This window comes from Solanum pennellii, chromosome 2 (genome assembly GCF_001406875.1).
Source record: "Solanum pennellii chromosome 2, SPENNV200".
Taxonomy (NCBI): domain Eukaryota; kingdom Viridiplantae; phylum Streptophyta; class Magnoliopsida; order Solanales; family Solanaceae; genus Solanum; species Solanum pennellii.
The window spans coordinates 38,552,037-38,570,939 of NC_028638.1; the positions used below are offsets into that span (position 1 = coordinate 38,552,037).

General features: G+C 33.1%; 4 protein-coding genes across 6 annotated transcripts; 2 read left to right on the forward strand and 2 right to left on the reverse strand.

Annotated features, from left to right (window-relative positions):
• Positions 1-942: 942 nt before the first annotated feature.
• Positions 943-1,770, reverse strand: LOC107009985 (1-aminocyclopropane-1-carboxylate synthase 3-like). Its single transcript, XM_015209278.2, has 2 exons — positions 1,735-1,770; positions 943-1,537 (listed from the first exon to the last, which is right to left on the reverse strand). The coding sequence occupies exons 1-2, from the start codon at positions 1,768-1,770 to the stop codon at positions 959-961; spliced, it is 615 nt and encodes a 204-aa protein (XP_015064764.1). The 3' UTR covers positions 943-958.
• LOC107011971 (squalene epoxidase 3-like) lies at positions 1,741-6,599 on the forward strand. Of its 3 annotated transcripts, none has more exons than XR_003576936.1 (9): positions 1,741-2,281; positions 3,170-3,281; positions 3,887-4,061; positions 4,258-4,426; positions 4,595-4,819; positions 5,004-5,279; positions 5,596-5,874; positions 6,039-6,229; positions 6,301-6,599. XR_003576936.1 is itself a non-coding variant. In XM_015211665.2 (8 exons), the coding sequence occupies exons 1-8, from the start codon at positions 1,829-1,831 to the stop codon at positions 6,153-6,155; spliced, it is 1,806 nt and encodes a 601-aa protein (XP_015067151.1). In that variant the 5' UTR covers positions 1,742-1,828; the 3' UTR covers positions 6,156-6,599. The 3 variants fall into 3 exon arrangements, 1 of the variants encoding a protein (XP_015067151.1); XR_003576937.1 differs by having other exon boundaries at positions 6,361-6,599; XM_015211665.2 differs by having other exon boundaries at positions 1,742-2,281; positions 6,039-6,599.
• Positions 6,600-7,894: 1,295 nt separating this feature from the next.
• LOC107010736 (1-aminocyclopropane-1-carboxylate synthase 3-like) lies at positions 7,895-9,522 on the reverse strand. The gene is made up of 3 exons (XM_015210023.2): positions 9,201-9,522; positions 8,952-9,112; positions 7,895-8,855 (listed from the first exon to the last, which is right to left on the reverse strand). The coding sequence occupies exons 1-3, from the start codon at positions 9,477-9,479 to the stop codon at positions 7,895-7,897; spliced, it is 1,401 nt and encodes a 466-aa protein (XP_015065509.1). The 5' UTR covers positions 9,480-9,522.
• Positions 9,523-16,374: 6,852 nt separating this feature from the next.
• Positions 16,375-18,433, forward strand: LOC107010712 (1-aminocyclopropane-1-carboxylate synthase 3-like). The gene is made up of 3 exons (XM_015210000.2): positions 16,375-16,717; positions 16,824-16,984; positions 17,081-18,433. Exons 1-3 carry the CDS (start codon positions 16,439-16,441, stop codon positions 18,039-18,041), a joined length of 1,401 nt encoding a protein of 466 aa, XP_015065486.1. The 5' UTR covers positions 16,375-16,438; the 3' UTR covers positions 18,042-18,433.
• Positions 18,434-18,903: the final 470 nt, after the last annotated feature.

An 18,903-nucleotide genomic window follows, 5' to 3' on the forward strand; every position in this document is an offset into this window, starting at 1 on the left:
CATAATTAAATGAATAAAAATATATTTTTTAATAAATAATTTTTTTTGAATAAAACAATCACATTCTTGACTAGTTGGCTATGAGCAACACTTACACATTTGTCTGTTGACACTTTTTGTGCTAGACCCACCTACAGATCGTATCTTTTTCTCCTTAAGAATAACATTTTCAGAAGTTAAATATATTTTTCAGTTAAAACAAATACTATTTTATTAATGCATTTTAAACCGTAATAATAGATTAGCAGTCTATATATGTATAGATTACATTTAAATTATACATGGAAATTTTATAGGTTATTGTTAAAAGAATGACAAAAGTCTCACATTGGTGGTTAATGAAATGCGTGGACTCCTTGTAAGACTTGAGCAATCCTCCTCCCTTTGAGCTAGCTTTTGGGGTGTGAATTAGGCCTAAGACCTAATTTTCACATGGTATCAGAGCAGGGCCCGTCTCACCCGATGTTGGGGCCCCCCTAAAATCAAAATTGCCCACGCACCAGATGCTAAGCACTGGGCGTGAGGTGGGGTGTTAAAGAATGACAAAAGTCCCACATCGGTGGTTAATGAGATGGGTGGACTCCTTGTAAGGCTTAGGCAATCCTCCTCCCTTTGAGCTAGCTTTTGGGGTGTGAGTTAGGCCTAACACCTAATTTCACAGTTATAGACCAATTTAACCTTATAAGATTTGAGTTCTTAAACTTTATTAAAATGAGCAATTGAAATTGAGTAATAGAATAAATTGAACATATTATGAAGAATTGATTATGTGGATTCATTACAATATGTATGATAAGCACTTCTCGTCCTATATCACATGGACGGAGTGCCCCTCTAAAAAAGATATAATTTTTTTAGAAAACTCAACACTAATCTAACTAAATGTTGAGATTAACAAAAAGAAAGAATATATCATCTGTATAAATAATTACTCATTATGAACTTTCATATGTCTAGACTATCGTTCTCTTTGACGTTCATTGAACGATAGTCGAAAAACCCACTTGGAAAATGACTTCTTCTTATTAGAACGCTGCTGATTTTGAATATCATCCTTGTTATTAACCCTTGAATCAACAAAAGCCTTCAAACGTTGTATGGCGATATTTAACGTATCTTCTGACGTGTTAGCAAAACATGCACGAAACCAACCCGGTTCTGTACAATGACATGACGATCCAGGTGAAATATTTAGCCCTACTTCGTACACTATTTTCTTCCATAATTCCATTTCTCCATCAAATGTGTTTGAACTTAAAAGATATCTCATATCCACCCAACAAAACAATCCAGCATTGCTCTCAAGGCATCTTATTCCAATTTGTTTAAGACCACCAACTAGCATTTCATGACGTTTTTTCAGCCTCTTTTGATTTTCAGACACGTAATTTTTCGTGAATTTTTTGTCTGATAGCAAAGCAGAAAGAAGGTATTGAGTTTTAGATGAAACTAATCCAAAACTAGACATTTTTGTGGCTGCAGAGACGACCCTATCGTCGTTGGAATAAATGGCACCAACTCGAAATCCTGGAAGTCCCTGGAATTTGGGATATTTGCCAAAAATGTTTGCCAAATAATGACAAATTGTATGGACAAACATTAAATATTTTTTTCTTAAATTCTGTTTGAAATTAAATTAGATCATTCTTTTTAAAACGAAAAAATATTAACTAAAGAAATAAAATGTGCTAAATAAATATTCTTGCATTTGGCCCCTCCTGCCAATTGCCAGACTTGAATATTGTCTCTCGTGTTGTTTTTTTTTGTCATCCTCGCAATTTTCACCCAAAATCAAACGGTCCAATTGGATCCCAAATTTCGTATTTCGATGCTTCTTATAAATACAAACAATTTCTACCAATCTTTCTCCCTCGTCTTCTCCAAACACAAATTTCCTCTATCTGCAGCCTCTCCTCCACCACCCAAATCATCATTTTCTCAGGCCTCTGATTCAATTACAAAGAAAAAATTGAAGTTACCTTTGGTTTCTTTGACCAAATCTTTGCGAAATACACAATTTGATCTTATTCAGAGCGAGAAAATGGTGAATTTCATGATGGATAAGTATATTGTTCCCAGTTTTGTTGTTTCTCTATTGGGGTTCCTTCTTTATGTTTTGCGACCAAGAACCCCCAATTATAAGAAAAAGGATCTTAAATCTACCCGAAAATGTGAAACCCACAACGTAATTTCTAGAAAATTGGATAAAGGGACTGATGCCGATGTTATAATTGTTGGAGCTGGGGTTGCTGGTGCTGCTCTTGCTCATACCCTTGCTAAGGTCTATTCCCAATTGCTTTCTAATTTACGGTTTTCATATTTCTAAAAGTCCCTTTGAAAGAAATGAAAATTTTCTTATCGGCAAGGTCATAATATTGGAATGGAAGGAAGCATGATGAAAAAATTGTATTTGGATACGGAAAATTCCTCTTACTATTATTATGTTTTCCTCACTGTTTTCTGTTTCTTTATACCTGAAATTGCTGCACTTGAGCCGATTGTCTCTTCGAAACAATCTCTCTGTATTAGGTAATGGTAAGGTCCTATGTACACCCTACCCTCGCCAGATCCCACTTGTGGGATTTCATCATTATGTTGTTGTTGTTGTTGTTGGATATGCAAAATCCATGAAAAAAAATCTAACTTTTAGCTCCCCTCCAAGAGGTCTTTTGAATATGAATTATTTGCATGTATGATACTAGTTCCTTTACTGGGCACTTTAGCTTATCAAGAGTTAATTGGACCAACTTTTAGAAATAAATTGTAGATAAATTCATTTTTCCTCTGATGAAAATTGAGATGACCGGAAACCATAGGGAAAGTACTATAAGTTGCAATTCTTCTCGTATCAAAATGATAAAAGAAGACGATCTAATGATGTGGTCTCCATTTCACATAGTTTGAAACTTGGGAAGGGACATAGGCTAAGCATTTCGAGAAGAGGGAGTAGACTATTTTGTTTAATGCAACATACAGGTGCTGTTAATATTCTTATCTTGATGGTAAGTTGTGATCTTTAATGGCTTGCCTTGTCATGGAAAATTTGGCATTTGATTCCTAAAGCTTGTGTCCACGAGCTGGAAACAAGAAAATGTTTGTCTAGTGACTTTTACCAATTGTCCTGATCCCCCTTTAGCATCTAAACATTTGTTTTTTGCCACTGCTGCAGGAAGGACGAAATGTTCACGTCATCGAAAGGGATTTGACAGAGCCGGACCGGATTGTTGGCGAATTGCTTCAGCCTGGGGGTTATCTTAAATTGATTGAGTTGGGCATTGAAGGTTTGTCTAAAAAAAACAAAAAAAAAAACAAAATCAAACAAGCATAAGAGCTTACAATTGATCATTTGTGATAGAGCTGGTAGGCACAAGATATACTCCCTCCGTTCACTTTATTAGTCCACTATACTAAAAACGAATTTTCACCTTTGCTTGTTACTTTTAGCATATCAGTAGAAGTACATATTTTTTTCATGTTTTATCCTCAACATGTATTACTTATTCTCAAAACATTTCCCTAGACCTAAGACTATAAATCTATATTCATATGGGTATTTTGGCAAAAGTTACTCATATTAACCATTGTTTCTAAAGAGCGTGCAAAGTCCAAAGTGGACAATTAAAAGTGAACGGTGGGAGTATTTTACTATAGTATTTGAAATAAGTTGTAGTTTTAACTTGGGTTGCATGGACTCTTCACTTTCGATGCCGCACCCGTGTTAGATTCTCTAAAAATACACTACTTTTGGAACACACAACCATTGACATTTTTTAAGAGTCCAAGCAACATAGGTTTTAACTTGATTAGGATATAGAATTCACTTTTCGTTGTACTATTCTAGGTTTGCGTAATTTTTGTGCTCTTGACCTTTGCCATTGTGATGCAGATTGTGTTGAGGATATTGATGCCCAGCGGGTGGTTGGATATGCTCTTTTCAAGGATGGAAAGAGCACAAACGTTTCCTATCCCTTGAAAAACTTCCATTCGGATGTGGCTGGGAGAAGCTTCCACAATGGGCGCTTCATACAGAAGATGAGAGAAAAAGCAGCTACTCTTCCCAAGTAAGATTACCGATGCAGTATTATTTATTAGAACTGTTTTCGACACATCATATTAATCTTTCATTATTAATAAAAAGAACTGTTCTAGACACATTTCATGCTTTTAGTAATTGATACAATCATGTAATTGTAATTATCCTTTTGCTTATCATAGTTGCAATAATCAACTGACTGCTTTTTATTAAATTATGTACAGTGTACGATTGGAACAAGGCACTGTAACATCCCTGATTGAAGAAAATGGATCCATTAAGGGTGTTCAGTACAAAACTAAGGCTGGTCAAGAACTTAAAGCACATGCTCCTCTTACAGTAGTTTGTGATGGGTGCTTCTCAAACTTGCGACGCTCGCTTTGTGACCCTAAGGTGAAGTTAATACCACTAAACATGTCAGTTGATTTGTTTCTGTAGTGTCATATGCACACATCAGGTCAAGTAAAACCTTCATATGCCTGGTGATATATGTTACCTGCACCGCGTTTGGCAAATTTAGATCTTGAAAATCATTGTAAGTGTGAGTATTGACATTTGCAGGTTGATGTTCCCTCTTGCTTCGTTGGTCTGGTATTGGAATTGGAGAATGATCAACTTCCATACCCAAACCATGGGCATGTTATTCTGGCAGATCCTTCTCCCATCTTATTTTATCCTATCAGTAGCACGGAAATTCGCTGCTTGGTCGATGTACCTGGTCAAAAGCTTCCTTCTCTTGCTAATGGTGATATGGCAAATTATTTGAAAACTATGGTTGCTCCCCAGGTATGTACAGTTTCCCTGCATGGTACTATTTTTTCTTTTTAACTTTAGAATATAGTCATACACACAGCCAGTATAAAAAGTCTGTCCTTGTTTTTTCTACCTCACATACAATTGCCTATTCCTAAAGATAGCTATTTGGTTCCTCCCAATGTGCCACCATGATGGTATCTTTACATTTTTTCAGGTACCACCTGAGCTACGTGATGCGTTTCTATCTGCAATTGATAAGGGGCATATTAAAACTATGCCAAACAGGAGCATGCCAGCTGCTCCCTATCCTACACCTGGAGCTCTGTTGCTAGGCGATTCTTTCAACATGCGCCATCCTTTAACTGGTGGGGGAATGACTGTTGCGCTTTCAGACATTGCAGTGTTAAGGAATCTTCTTATGCCATTGCAAGACCTGAATGATGCAGATGAGTTGTGTAAATATCTGGAGTCATTTTATACTTTGCGCAAGGTAAAGCTAAAACTGTTTCCTGGATAACACTATCATCGGTTGAATGATTTGTAAATGTGTTGTGGCTTATTTAAAAAAATATTTTATTTCAGCTTTTTGATCAAGTGTATGGAGAACCTTCTTTCTAGCAATTTGACGTGGCATATGATGTCTTTTATCTCTACATAAAAATCATATGTTATTTGAAGCAGTTTTAATGTCTAAAACTGCATCACTTTTTTTAGTGCTATTCCCTCTAAAAGAATACAAACTAATAGAACTGAATTTCTGACTTTATTAGCCTGTTACTTATTCTTGTATTGGTGTCTGTTTTTAGCCAGTGGCTTCCACCATAAATACTTTGGCTGGAGCTCTGTATAAGGTGTTCTGTGCTTCTCCTGATCAAGCGAGGAGGGAGATGCGAGATGCGTGTTTTGACTATTTGAGCCTTGGAGGCACTTGTTCAACTGGACCTGTAGCTCTACTCTCTGGTCTTAATCCTAATCCAATGAGCTTGGTGCTCCATTTCTTTGCAGTGGCCGTTTATGGAGTTGGTCGTTTACTTGTACCTTTTCCTTCTCCAAAGAAGTTGTGGATCGGAGCTAAATTAATATTGGTATGTACCTTAAATTTATTATTCTAACTGTCTTCGTTGACTCTGAGCATGTGTGTGTTATATATTGAGCTACTTTCCAGTTGAAATTCCAACATACTCGTTCACCTTGTTTGAAAGTCTTGACCATTTCGGCATGCATGCTTCTTTTTTTTGTTGTTGTTCAGTCTGCATCAGGCATCATATTTCCCATCATAAAGGCAGAAGGGATCCGGCAAATGTTCTTTCCAACAACAATACCAGCATATCACAGAGCTCCTCCCGTGAAGACGGAGTCAGATTAAGCAGAAAATTTGTTGAAGTTTTGTTCCATGAATAGCATTAACATTTTTGCAGTTCCTTTCTCGAAGCACGAAATGTAAGTTCCACTCTCCCCCTCACCCCAAACCCCACAAAAAGAACAAGAATGACGACTAAACCTTATTGTAGGCATATTATACCAAAAGGAACTTCAAGTGTACGTATTCATTGAAATCTACCTTATTGTAGGCATATTATACCAAAAGGAACTTCAAGTGTACGTATTCATTTAAATCTAGTCAGACTCCCTACTCTGTAAAAATGTATATTGTGGCATTTTCACTTTATATCTTAGAGAGTTCAATTTGTACGTCAGTTGTAGCTCTGAGATAGAGACATCAACGGTAATGTTTCTGTATTGTATGTACATCACATTGATGTATGTATCAGTTTGTTATAAAGGTCTGCCTTTTGGTTTTCAACTTCAATATGCTTTTAAAATACTGGCAGTCTCCTTATGAAGTTGGAAGATTCTAGATTCATTCTCTGTTTAAAGATGTGGTTTTTGGAGTACTACCTTTCAGAGACCGATGCAGGCAGCCTACTTATAACGCGTTCAATATGAGTCGATATTTTTAATACGAAGCATACATAAACATTTGTGCATCACTTTGATGTCTGAGCTAATAATTTTTGAAGAACAATTTGTTAGTGTTAAAAATTGGAAGGTATAATTCCGAAAAAGTATTATGAAACTGCTATTGAAGTATCAAAAGTGTACAAATAGGCTTAAACCAAAAAGGAAATTTAAATGTATGTTAAGAGTCTCCTTATTTCTGAACCATCAAACATCTTACTAGTCATTATATATGATTTTGAGCAGGTTTTTATAACAATATCAATAGGTCACCTCCCACAAAAAGGAAAGGAAAACATGGAAACACATGCTCTTCATCATTTTGAGCAATTAACATTGTCAACATGACTTGCATCTTTTTTTTTATGTCCATGTATATGCAACTTTTCGGTCTTCCATAAACATTTAACTCCTTCCCATCTCGCCTAACTTGGTGCAAAGATTTACGGTGAGAGGTGATAGATATTTCTTGGAGTTAATTAAGGTGTGTGCAAAGCTGATTCAGACATTACAATTATCAAGAAATAGATAATAAATAAACGTCTTACCTCTATGAGTTTGAAACTTTAATACTTAAGGTTGAAATCTACATCAACACCTTGGAATGAGATAGTCTAATGTGATTCAATTTGTGTTATCTATGGTTTCCATTTGCAATTGTTCCTCAATAAATAAAGCATATTTGCAAGATTTAAGAGGTTTCTTAGATTATTTTAATCTAAACCATTAAATCTTAAATATTACAGGCACTCATCCAAATATACCCTTGAGAAAATGAAGAGTAGCCATACCCTTGGGATGACCTAATGGTTTGGGTTTGGGACTTTGAGGTTAGAAGGTCCCTTGAAACTCCTCGAGCTCGCAGCAACGCACTCGCGGTCACCTCTCTAATTATCTTTCATTTATGAGAGTTGAAATGAGAATTAGAATTAATTGAACGTTTTGTGTAGAACTAATAATATGGATGTATTACCATATGTATATGGAAAAGCACTTCTCGTCCTATCACATGGACAGTGCCCCTCTACAATTAAAACAATTTAAAAGTATGTATTATGGTACAAAATTTTAGAACTCTCAACATCTAATTAACTATCGAGATTTAAAAAAAACAAAAATGAATTTACGAACTTTCACATGACTAAACTATCGTTCTCTTTGACGTTCATTGAACGATAGTCGAAAAACCCATTTGGAAAATGACTTCTTCTTATTAGAACGCTGCTGATTTTGAATATCATCCTTGTTATTAACCCTTGAATCAACAAAAGCCTTCAAACGTTGTATGGCGATATTTAACGTATCTTCTGACATGTTAGCAAAACATGCACGAAACCAACCCGGTTCTGTACAATGGCATGACGATCCAGGTGAAATATTTAGCCCTACTTCGAACACTATTTTCTTCCATGGTTCCATTTCTCCATCAAATGTGTTTGAACTTAAAAGATGTCTGATATCCACCCAACAAAACAATCCAGCATTGCTCTCAAGGCACCTTATTCCAATTTGTTTAAGACCTCCAACTAGCATTTCATGACGTTTTTTCAGCCTCTTTTGATTTTCAGACACGTAATTTTTCGTGAATTTTTTGTCTGATAGCAGAGCAGAAAGAAGGTATTGAGTTTGAGATGAAATTAATCCAAAACTAGACATTTTTGTTGCTGCAGAGACGACCCTATCGTCGTTGGAATAAATGGCACCAACTCGAAATCCTGGAAGTCCCAAATCTTTAGAAAGACTATAGACAATGTGAACTCTATCCCATACATCAGTGTACATGTAGTTATTTTCGATTAATACTTCCATGACACTGACGAATTTAGGTGAGTTAAAAACAGTGCCAGAATATATCTCATCACTGATGAGATGGATTTGTTTTGTAGATACGAAGGTAAGAAGAAGTTGGAGTTCTTTTTTGGTTAATGTTGTGCCTAATGGATTCGAAGGGTTAGTGACTAAAACCCCTTTCACTCTAAGGTTCCGCCTTTCGGCTTCTTTGTAAGCTTCTTCAAGAGCTGATTCTGTGATTCTAAATCCGTTTGAACTTGTGCATTGTATTGGAACAATCTCAGCTCCTGTTCTCCATTTTAAGTCTCTATCAAATCTGCATTATTACACAATATCATAATTAGTAAAGAACATAGTTCGCCCTGTGTTAAAATACACGATCAATAATAATTTGAGTGTAAACTAAACGTACCCAGGGTAGTATGGAGTGGGAAGGAGAAAAGCATGGCCAGGATCAGCGAGACAAAACATGAGTGTCTCATTTGCAGAAGTAGCACCAGCTGTAAGTACAAGCTTGTTTGAATCAAAGCTTACTTTGTTTAATCTGATTTCAGACATGAATTGAACCAATGCCTGCATTACAATGTGAGATTGTGAAGTTGAGTATAATATACATTAGTCTGTGTATATAAGTCAAATTCGACTGCAATCACAAACTTACATCTTTGAAAGCTGGAAGACCATGGTAATCTTGAAATAAGGCAAGCTCTCTAAATATTGAGTCGCCATTTCTCTTAAATGCAGCTGCATCTGGATTTTGAGTAAGCCATGACTCTAATAAATCGAAAGAGAGTTGATTCTCTGCGAGACCCATCTGAATGATTCCTTTAGGATTACGAATTTCATCGTATGGGTTTTTCTCATACTCTTCCCATCCTAGAAAGTAGGAAGAATCTTGTCCATGTGAGTTACACATGGCTTTCTTCGATAAGAGATTCATTTGCACTTGAATTGTATGTTTGTTTTGAGAGAGAAAATATTTAGAGAAGATTGTTGCTATGTGTTATATCATGGTGAGGTATATATATATTTATAAGAGTTTAGGGATGAAGAAACAAACATATCACCATATGATTTTAAACTTTAACTATACATTTTTTGTTTTTTTCTACTTTTTTGTCTCCAAACAAACAATTAATTTAATTGTGTTGGGGAAGTATACACTAAGTTGACGCGCTTTTGCGTCGTATATTATAATTGAATATTTTTATTTCATGTCATGTAGGGACTTTTTGGATCAATTTTGTACTACCTTGTCTAAGGGTGTAACAAAAGGGTGGCATTAATGTGACACCCATCAACATTTTGCTATATAGGGTAAAACAACATTTCAAGGGGTAGCACTTGTGGAGTCTGAAGCCGAAAAGGCAAAAAAAATTGTCAAAAATTTAAAAAGAGTACATTAATTTTTTTTAATCAAAAGGGCAAAATCGCTTCTGACGAAGTGATTTTCTACTTACAAAATTAACGTGTTAATTTTTTTAAAAAAATATAAAAATCGTAGTTGTGGCAGCGATTTCATCCAAAAAAAAATTTCTTTTTCCTTAAATCGCTGCCCCAAAAAAAAAGTTTCGGAAAAGGGCCTAAAATACCCTTGAAGTATTGAAAATTGTACAAAATTACCCTCCATCCACCTATTGGCTCCAAAATGCCCTTTTCATCCACCTATTGGCTCCAAAATACCCTTGCCATCCACCTTTGGGTTCAAAATTGACCACTTTTTTAATTGTTTTAAAATTAAACTCTTTAAATATTTTTTAAAATACTTGGCGTTCAACTATTGATTATAATTTTAATTTATTAATATAATTTATAAACCAACCCACTACCCACTCATTACTAACTAAACCTCACTCAATTAATAATCCAATTATAATATCAAAATCGTCATAAACACTACTAAAACACGATGAAATTATAGATTCCTGAAAATGACATCCAAAATTATTCGAGTCCGAATCGAAGCCCCAATTAAATTTAGGTTGAGCCGCTTATTTAGGAGGACACTTTCTTTCAAAATTGAATTAGAAATTTATGATTAAAGGTAAACAAGTAATACATCCCGAATTAATTCATGCACTTTTTTTAAATATAATTTTTTAAATATTTATGATTTGTTTTAAAACCTTTAATATATTATTTTGAAAAAAGTTACCTATGAAGTAACATCACATAATTGAGACGTAAGAATAATTAAGATGAACATAGTCAGACTTTTAAGTTTATCGGTGATTTTTATTTAGCCACTTGAATGTATGATAATTTACTTCTATAATTTTTAAAAACACACAATTGGCGGTAGCTTGCATTAATAATGTGATGGGTTTATTAAGAGAAATTTAATTAGTAATGGGTGGGTAATGGATTGATTTATAAATTATACTAATAAGTTAAATTATAACAAATAGTTGAGCACCACGTATTTTAAAAAATATTTAAATAGTTTAAATATAAAACCGTTAAATAAGTGGTCAATTTTGAACCAAAAGGTGGATGACAAGGGTATTTTGGACCCAATAGGTGGGTGGAAAGGGTATTTTGGAGCCAATAGGTGGATGGAGGGTAATTTTTGTACCATTTTCAATACTTTAAGGGTATTTTAGGCCCTTTTCCGAAAAAGTTTTAACAAAAGTTGCTGAGGCAGACCAAATGTTTCCACAAAATGCCTGCCTCTGTTAAATTTTTTAATGAAAAAGAAATCGCTGCCATAGCAGTCATTTCAATTTCAATTTTTTTTTTTTAAAAAAAACACACTCGCAGCGATAATTAAAAAAAATTGCCAAAAGAGCGATTTTACCCGTTTGATTTTAAAAAAAATTGATTTTGCCCGTTATTTTACTATAAACTTCGACAGACTAGTACTAGTTTATTTTCCTCAGGTGCCTGAAATAACATGAGACAAGAAAAATTTTCTATTGAAGGTAAAGAAAGTGGGGTTAAGACATGGATATAATTGACAAAAATTTGATATTCTGAATTGGACAAACATTATTGTGTAAAGATAGCATCATACCAAGTAGCTCCTTGTATGAAGTAGGAGGGGAAAACACAAGTACCCAACTTGTTTACAAATTGTTTGTGTGTTTCTCTGTTCCTCTCTATATGAATTTCTTCATGTGAAACCCATACCACTTGTTATTTCTTGCCTTCTCAAAATCAACTCTAACTCATGAATCCTATATTCAGCAATTGTGGTATTGTTTTTGACTTTTTTGTTCACTAGTAAATTAGTACAAATAAATTATAAGTAGGCATTTATCCATGAGTAATATGAAATCGTGAGACGAAATCAATGTTTGGACATGTGATTTTACGTTGATTTTATCTCATGATCTCATATCACGAGATGAATTCCTAAATTCTCCAAAAATCATGATTTGAAAATTTTCAAATATAAAAATTGACTCACAAGCTTATATTTTGTTAAAACAACCTTAAATTTATATCTACTACCATTAATTTCATATATAAATAAAAGTTATAATTTATAATGAATTGAAGTTTGATTAATCTTTTTCTAGAATAACTTTGTGATAGTGTATATATTATGTGATTTATAAAGGGAAAATTTCATATATGTCAAATTTAATTGATGAAATAACATTAGATGGGTATAGTTTACATAATTACATTCTATGGGTATAGTTTAGGTATTTAGGTTTCTTTAATTTTGTATATAACGTTTCTTTTGTTTTTTTATTTATACAATTTTTTTTAAAGAAAAAGTGGATTGTAACTGAAGCGTTAAATAAGGTAACAATAAATTTAGATAATGCCATTAATTTAAACGTTCAAAATCAATTTTTTTTTCAAAATAAGAATTATACAGCAATTGAAAGACAAAAGAAACTTGTTTTTGCGCATGAACGAAGCATCAGTTACCCTTTTTTTTTGGTATATTCAAATACAAGTAATGTTTCATTAGAGGAAACTTCGTGTTTTTAATTGCAGTAATTATACAATTTTCTATTGTATTTACCAATTTGGATGTATGTGCGGTCCTTTTTGTGTTGAGACTTGTATATGTCCATAGCGTAATTGTATAAACGATAATCTGGAGTGTTTCAGAAAAACTGGTTTGAGTATCTATCGTAAACGATAGTATATGTATTCTAATATTTATAAACAAATTGTTGCAGTAATTTCAATGTGCAAATGTATATTAATTTTTTGTATATAAAGGTCGTTTTATAAAATTGTATATATCTATTAAATTTTAATTTTGTCTTTATTTTTGTTACCTGTAATATAGTTGTGTAGTATACGTTTTGTGATTTCTAATATGTTTGTTTTTAAAAAACATTCTTGGACAATGAAAAAAAATCTTCTTTTTTCTTCTCTATTTAGTCCAACCATAAATTATTCTAATTATTCATATACAAATACTGCAGTAATGTATATGTTGAAATCTATATAAGTTTATAACATGAAAAGCCGTAGGAGACAATTATATACATTTTTAGATGCAATATTTGTATATGAGCACGAAGATAAGGGTAAACATTAGTTTGTTATTTATTGATTAAATTGATTGCATAAAAATGTTGTATCAATTGTGTATATGATATTTGTGCATGATTTGAAACAAAATTTTGTTTGAAAATTCTACAGATAATGGCCTCATTGGCTATTTTGAAAATTCACTATTACCCCTATTAACTTAGTGTGCTAGTCATTATATACATAACTTAATTAATCTGTATAAACCAATCGAATATACAGATTCGTACAATAACTAAGGGAATATACATATAACTAGAGCATGTGTGTATTAAACATGCAATATACTATAAACAATTTTGTGAATATACAAAAAATACTTTAACAAACAATTTTTGTATATTAACACATAAGTAACAAAATATTTTATCTAAAATTGTGTTTTAAGCCACTAACTCATGATCCTGATGTTCTTCGAATCCGTCAATTTCAGATTCTCTCTCCTCTGAATTACTGGTTACTTCTTTCCTCTTTCTTCCTCCTTCTACAATTTTAATGCCTCTAGCTATGGCATTGTTAACAACTTTTTAAACTGCCATTGGGTCATTTTTTTCTTGGTTTCTCCCATTGATTGTTCATCTTGAACTTGTTTAGATTTTACCATAGACCCCACTTCAAACCCAAAATCTTGAGCTAAACCCATTGAAAACGAGGGTAAATTGTCAACAAAATTGACATGCAATGAAATACCTCTGATAATCCTCATAGATGAAAATGATTTATCCATTCTGATTTTGAAGAATTTATAATCTAATAAGAATGATCGATTATTTCAACAAAAAATATGAAAAAAGTAAGAAACACAATACATATACAATTGTTGAATAAGGAAAAAATAAAAACAATTGATACACAACTAGATTTTAGGGGTTACCTGCGAAAGTTGAATTCAATCTCGGAGGGAGAAAGTGAATTTTCTGCCAATTTGAAATTCAAAAAAATCGGATAGAAGGAGTGATTATAGGTTAAAGAGGTGGAATGGGATTATGAGAGATAATATGGATTTGTATAAAATTATATACAAAATCAAAATAAAGGTTTTTTACGGTTGGTTTATGAATAGGTGGTGGAGCCCATTAATTATGATAAAAAAAAGAAGAAACTATAATTATAGAAAGTAAATAAATTAAACTATACCCTTATTATATAATTACTTGGGGATGTTTGCCATCCATCTAAGTAAACTGTTACATATTTGATAAGATTGTATAAAGAATTGAGACTGTTTTAATTGTTTTACAGCTAATGAGTTTTTTTATGTTCATAAGAAAACATACAACATAAAAACTAAAACGTTTAAATAATATGTGCAAACATAACTTCAACTTCTCATTATTTAATATCATGATTTCAAATCGTATGGGCCAAATGAGTCTAAGTGTAATTTAAGAATTTGCGGATTACATTGACCTTGAGATGAAACAATAAAGTATTTATCACTCATGCAATCTCACTTGATAATAATCACTAGAAGGGAGGGATTACTACCATCTGACCAGCTGAAAGCAATAAAATCCTAATTGTGTCTAAATGTAATTTGGGTCAAATTAATCAATGTGAATGCTTCTTATGTGCAAACTAAATTAAACTTATCCATCGTATCTTTTTTGAGGTTTTAATTAATCTTCCACTAATGCAAAATCCCAAACTATTAGAAACCGGATGTTGACTGTAACTCATTATTTTATAGGCTACTCCACTTAAAATAATTAAAGAAAGTACCATGTGGAAAAAATATAGATTAAATTAGAATTGAGATATTTAAAAAGATTTTAGGTTCTTATTTTTCAACTATATTTTTAGCCCAACCTGAGACTAAGAGAGGGACAAGAATAGATTTGAGTGGGCAACACATAGTGAGGAAATGGGACAATGGCAAACAAATGCATGGTGACTGCTCTTTAACTTTTGGATGGAATTATTTGTATGTCTCTTTCTTCTCTTCCCTAGTCAACATGTAATGTATTAAGGCTATCAAACATAAATTACACATTTTGTTCATTCCAAAACACAAAACAATGACAAGATCTCAAGTGCCCTATATGATCTCCATTTCTAATTTCAAACTTCAATTTTTTTATAGAGAGTGGGTCCTTTCTTTTATTACACTATCATATCGATGTGGCTTACCTCGTGAAATAGATCAAAAAAAAAAAATTCATATTATTCTTATTATAACTTGGATTAAAAAAAAACATTTTGTATGAGTTGGATAACATATTTTTATATGTATTTGCTGAATATTATAATCACTTATCTAATTGTAAAATGATTATCGAGGATTACTAGTATGAATAGAATTTCTTTAAATCTTACACTTAAAAAGCATGTTTTTTAAGTCTTGAAATGAATTACCTTTTTTGGTAAGAAACGATTTGTTTTAATGGATTATACGCAATGTGTATCTGAATTGGTCAGGATTATGAAAATGTTCACACATCTAGTGAGAAACTAAAAAAAATGACCATCTAATAATTTAAATTATTAGAGATGACTCACTTTTATTTGCTTAAAATAAATTATATACTATTTGTTAATGTATGTCTTCATTTGAAGCGGGTTGAATTGTGTGATTACTTCTTTTAGTTTATAAGTTGTTACATATTTAGTGCTCGCTTTTAATTTATTCAATCACAAATTTAATCAAGTGAACTTAAATATACCTCTGATCTTATCAAAATTCACCCAAAAAGTCTGGCCGAGTTTAGATGTTTTCAACACTTCTCTCGACTTCTTATTAAGAGTCTTATACTCATACAAGAGTTTTGAGATCATTTAATACGAATGTGCTTGATCAGAAGTATATCTAAATTTAGAGAATCTTTTTTAAGGCTGTCAATGATCGGAAATGACACTAATAGTTTATGTCAAGTGTATTATCTATACTACTCTCAAATATTGGTACTAATTAAGTGCAGTATTATAGTAGCAGACTAACAGCATCAACATTGACAATAGGCAGTAGCATCACCAAGAGTCCAAGACATCACTTTGTTATGTTTTTCGAAGTGTTTTTTTACCAAAAATGTTGATGGATTTGACATTAGTGCCACCCTTTTGTTAAACCTTTAGACAAGCCAGTACAAAACTGATCCCTAAATGTCCCTACATCATAACAAGTAAAACATTTAATTACAATATACGACGAATAAGCGCGTCAAATTAGTTTATACGTCCCAAAAACACTAAAGTTAATTTTCTTTTTTTGGGGACAAAAAAAGTAGAAAAAAACAAAAATTGTATAGTCAAAGTTTGAAAACATATGGTGATATGTTTGTTTCTTCATTACTAAACTCTTTATATATACATATATATATACCTCACCATGATATAACACATAGCAACAATCTTCTCTAAATATTTTGTGCCTCTCAAAACAAACATAAAATTCAAGTGCAAATGAAGCTTTTATCGAAGAAAGCCATGTGTAACTCACATGGACAAGATTCTTCCTACTTTCTAGGATGGGAAGAGTATGAGAAAAATCCATACGATGAAATTCGTAATCCTAAAGGAATCATTCAGATGGGTCTCGCAGAGAATCAGCTCTCTTTCGATTTATTAGAGTCATGGCTTACTCAAAATCCAGATGCAGCTGCATTTAAGAGAAATGGCGACTCAATATTTAGAGAGCTTGCCTTATTTCAAGATTACCATGGTCTTCCAGCTTTCAAAGATGTAAGTTTGTGATTGCAGTCGAATTTAACTTATATACACTGACTAACGTAACTGTCTTATCATATATTTATTATACTCAACTTCACAATCTCACATTGTAATGCAGGCATTGGTTCAATTCATGTCTGAAATCAGAGGAAACAAAGTAAGCTTTGATTCAAACAAGCTTGTACTTACAGCTGGTGCTACTTCTGCAAATGAGACACTCATGTTTTGTCTCGCTGATCCTGGCCATGCTTTTCTCCTTCCCACTCCATACTACCCTGGGTACGTTTAGTTTACACTCACATTATTATTGATCGTGTATTTTAACACAGGGCAAACTATGTTCTTTACTAATTATGATATTGTGTAATAATGCAGATTTGATAGAGACTTAAAATGGAGAACAGGAGCTGAGATTGTTCCAATACAATGCAATAGTTCAAACGGATTTAGAATCACAGAATCAGCTCTTGAAGAAGCTTACAAAGAAGCCGAAAGGCGAAACCTTCGAGTGAAAGGGGTTTTGGTCACTAACCCTTCGAATCCATTAGGCACAACATTAACCAAAAAAGAACTCCAACTTCTTCTTACCTTCGTATCAACAAAACAAATCCATCTCATCAGTGATGAGATATATTCTGGCACTGTTTTTAACTCGCCTAAATTCGTTAGTGTCATGGAAGTATTAATCGAAAATAACTACATGTACACTGATGTATGGGATAGAGTTCACATTGTCTATAGTCTTTCTAAAGATTTGGGACTTCCAGGATTTCGAGTTGGTGCCATTTATTCCAACGACGATAGGGTCGTCTCTGCAGCAACAAAAATGTCTAGTTTTGGATTAATTTCATCTCAAACTCAATACCTTCTTTCTGCTCTGCTATCAGACAAAAAATTCACGAAAAATTACGTGTCTGAAAATCAAAAGAGGCTGAAAAAACGTCATGAAATGCTAGTTGGAGGTCTTAAACAAATTGGAATAAGGTGCCTTGAGAGCAATGCTGGATTGTTTTGTTGGGTGGATATCAGACATCTTTTAAGTTCAAACACATTTGATGGAGAAATGGAACCATGGAAGAAAATAGTGTTCGAAGTAGGGCTAAATATTTCACCTGGATCGTCATGCCATTGTACAGAACCGGGTTGGTTTCGTGCATGTTTTGCTAACATGTCAGAAGATACGTTAAATATCGCCATACAACGTTTGAAGGCTTTTGTTGATTCAAGGGTTAATAACAAGGATGATATTCAAAATCAGCAGCGTTCTAATAAGAAGAAGTCATTTTCCAAATGGGTTTTTCGACTATCGTTCAATGAACGTCAAAGAGAACGATAGTTTAGTCATGTGAAAGTTCGTAAATTCATTTTTGTTTTTTTTAAATCTCGATAGTTAATTAGATGTTGAGAGTTCTAAAATTTTGTACCATAATACATACTTTTAAATTGTTTTAATTGTAGAGGGGCACTGTCCATGTGATAGGACGAGAAGTGCTTTTCCATATACATATGGTAATACATCCATATTATTAGTTCTACACAAAACGTTCAATTAATTCTAATTCTCATTTCAACTCTCATAAATGAAAGATAATTAGAGAGGTGACCGCGAGTGCGTTGCTGCGAGCTCGAGGAGTTTCAAGGGACCTTCTAACCTCAAAGTCCCAAACCCAAACCATTAGGTCATCCCAAGGGTATGGCTACTCTTCATTTTCTCAAGGGTATATTTGGATGAGTGCCTGTAATATTTAAGATTTAATGGTTTAGATTAAAATAATCTAAGAAACCTCTTAAATCTTGCAAATATGCTTTATTTATTGAGGAACAATTGCAAATGGAAACCATAGATAACACAAATTGAATCACATTAGACTATCTCATTCCAAGGTGTTGATGTAGATTTCAACCTTAAGTATTAAAGTTTCAAACTCATAGAGGTAAGACGTTTATTTATTATCTATTTCTTGATAATTGTAATGTCTGAATCAGCTTTGCACACACCTTAATTAACTCCAAGAAATATCTATCACCTCTCACCGTAAATCTTTGCACCAAGTTAGGCGAGATGGGAAGGAGTTAAATGTTTATGGAAGACCGAAAAGTTGCATATACATGGACATAAAAAAAAAGATGCAAGTCATGTTGACAATGTTAATTGCTCAAAATGATGAAGAGCATGTGTTTCCATGTTTTCCTTTCCT

What these genes read in the sequence shown, in the direction of transcription:
- LOC107010712 (XM_015210000.2), top strand. Translation starts at nt 16,439, where the DNA reads ATGAAGCTTTTATCGAAGAAAGCCATGTGTAACTCACATGGACAAGAT. An exon ending in GTCTTCCAGCTTTCAAAGAT is followed by an intron (nt 16,718 to 16,823) that starts GTAAGTTTGTGA and finishes ATTGTAATGCAG; the next exon opens with GCATTGGTTCAATTCATGTC. An exon ending in CCCACTCCATACTACCCTGG is followed by an intron (nt 16,985 to 17,080) that starts GTACGTTTAGTT and finishes GTAATAATGCAG; the next exon opens with ATTTGATAGAGACTTAAAAT.
- LOC107011971 (XM_015211665.2), top strand. Translation starts at nt 1,829, where the DNA reads ATGCTTCTTATAAATACAAACAATTTCTACCAATCTTTCTCCCTCGTC. An exon ending in TTGCTCATACCCTTGCTAAG is followed by an intron (nt 2,282 to 3,169) that starts GTCTATTCCCAA and finishes CCACTGCTGCAG; the next exon opens with GAAGGACGAAATGTTCACGT. An exon ending in GCTCGCTTTGTGACCCTAAG is followed by an intron (nt 4,427 to 4,594) that starts GTGAAGTTAATA and finishes TGACATTTGCAG; the next exon opens with GTTGATGTTCCCTCTTGCTT.
- LOC107010736 (XM_015210023.2), bottom strand. Translation starts at nt 9,479, where the DNA reads ATGAATCTCTTATCGAAGAAAGCCATGTGTAACTCACATGGACAAGAT. An exon ending in GTCTTCCAGCTTTCAAAGAT is followed by an intron (nt 9,113 to 9,200) that starts GTAAGTTTGTGA and finishes ATTGTAATGCAG; the next exon opens with GCATTGGTTCAATTCATGTC. An exon ending in CCCACTCCATACTACCCTGG is followed by an intron (nt 8,856 to 8,951) that starts GTACGTTTAGTT and finishes GTAATAATGCAG; the next exon opens with ATTTGATAGAGACTTAAAAT.
- LOC107009985 (XM_015209278.2), bottom strand. Translation starts at nt 1,770, where the DNA reads ATGACAAAAAAAAACAACACGAGAGACAATATTCAA. An exon ending in ACACGAGAGACAATATTCAA is followed by an intron (nt 1,538 to 1,734) that starts GTCTGGCAATTG and finishes CCCAAATTCCAG; the next exon opens with GGACTTCCAGGATTTCGAGT.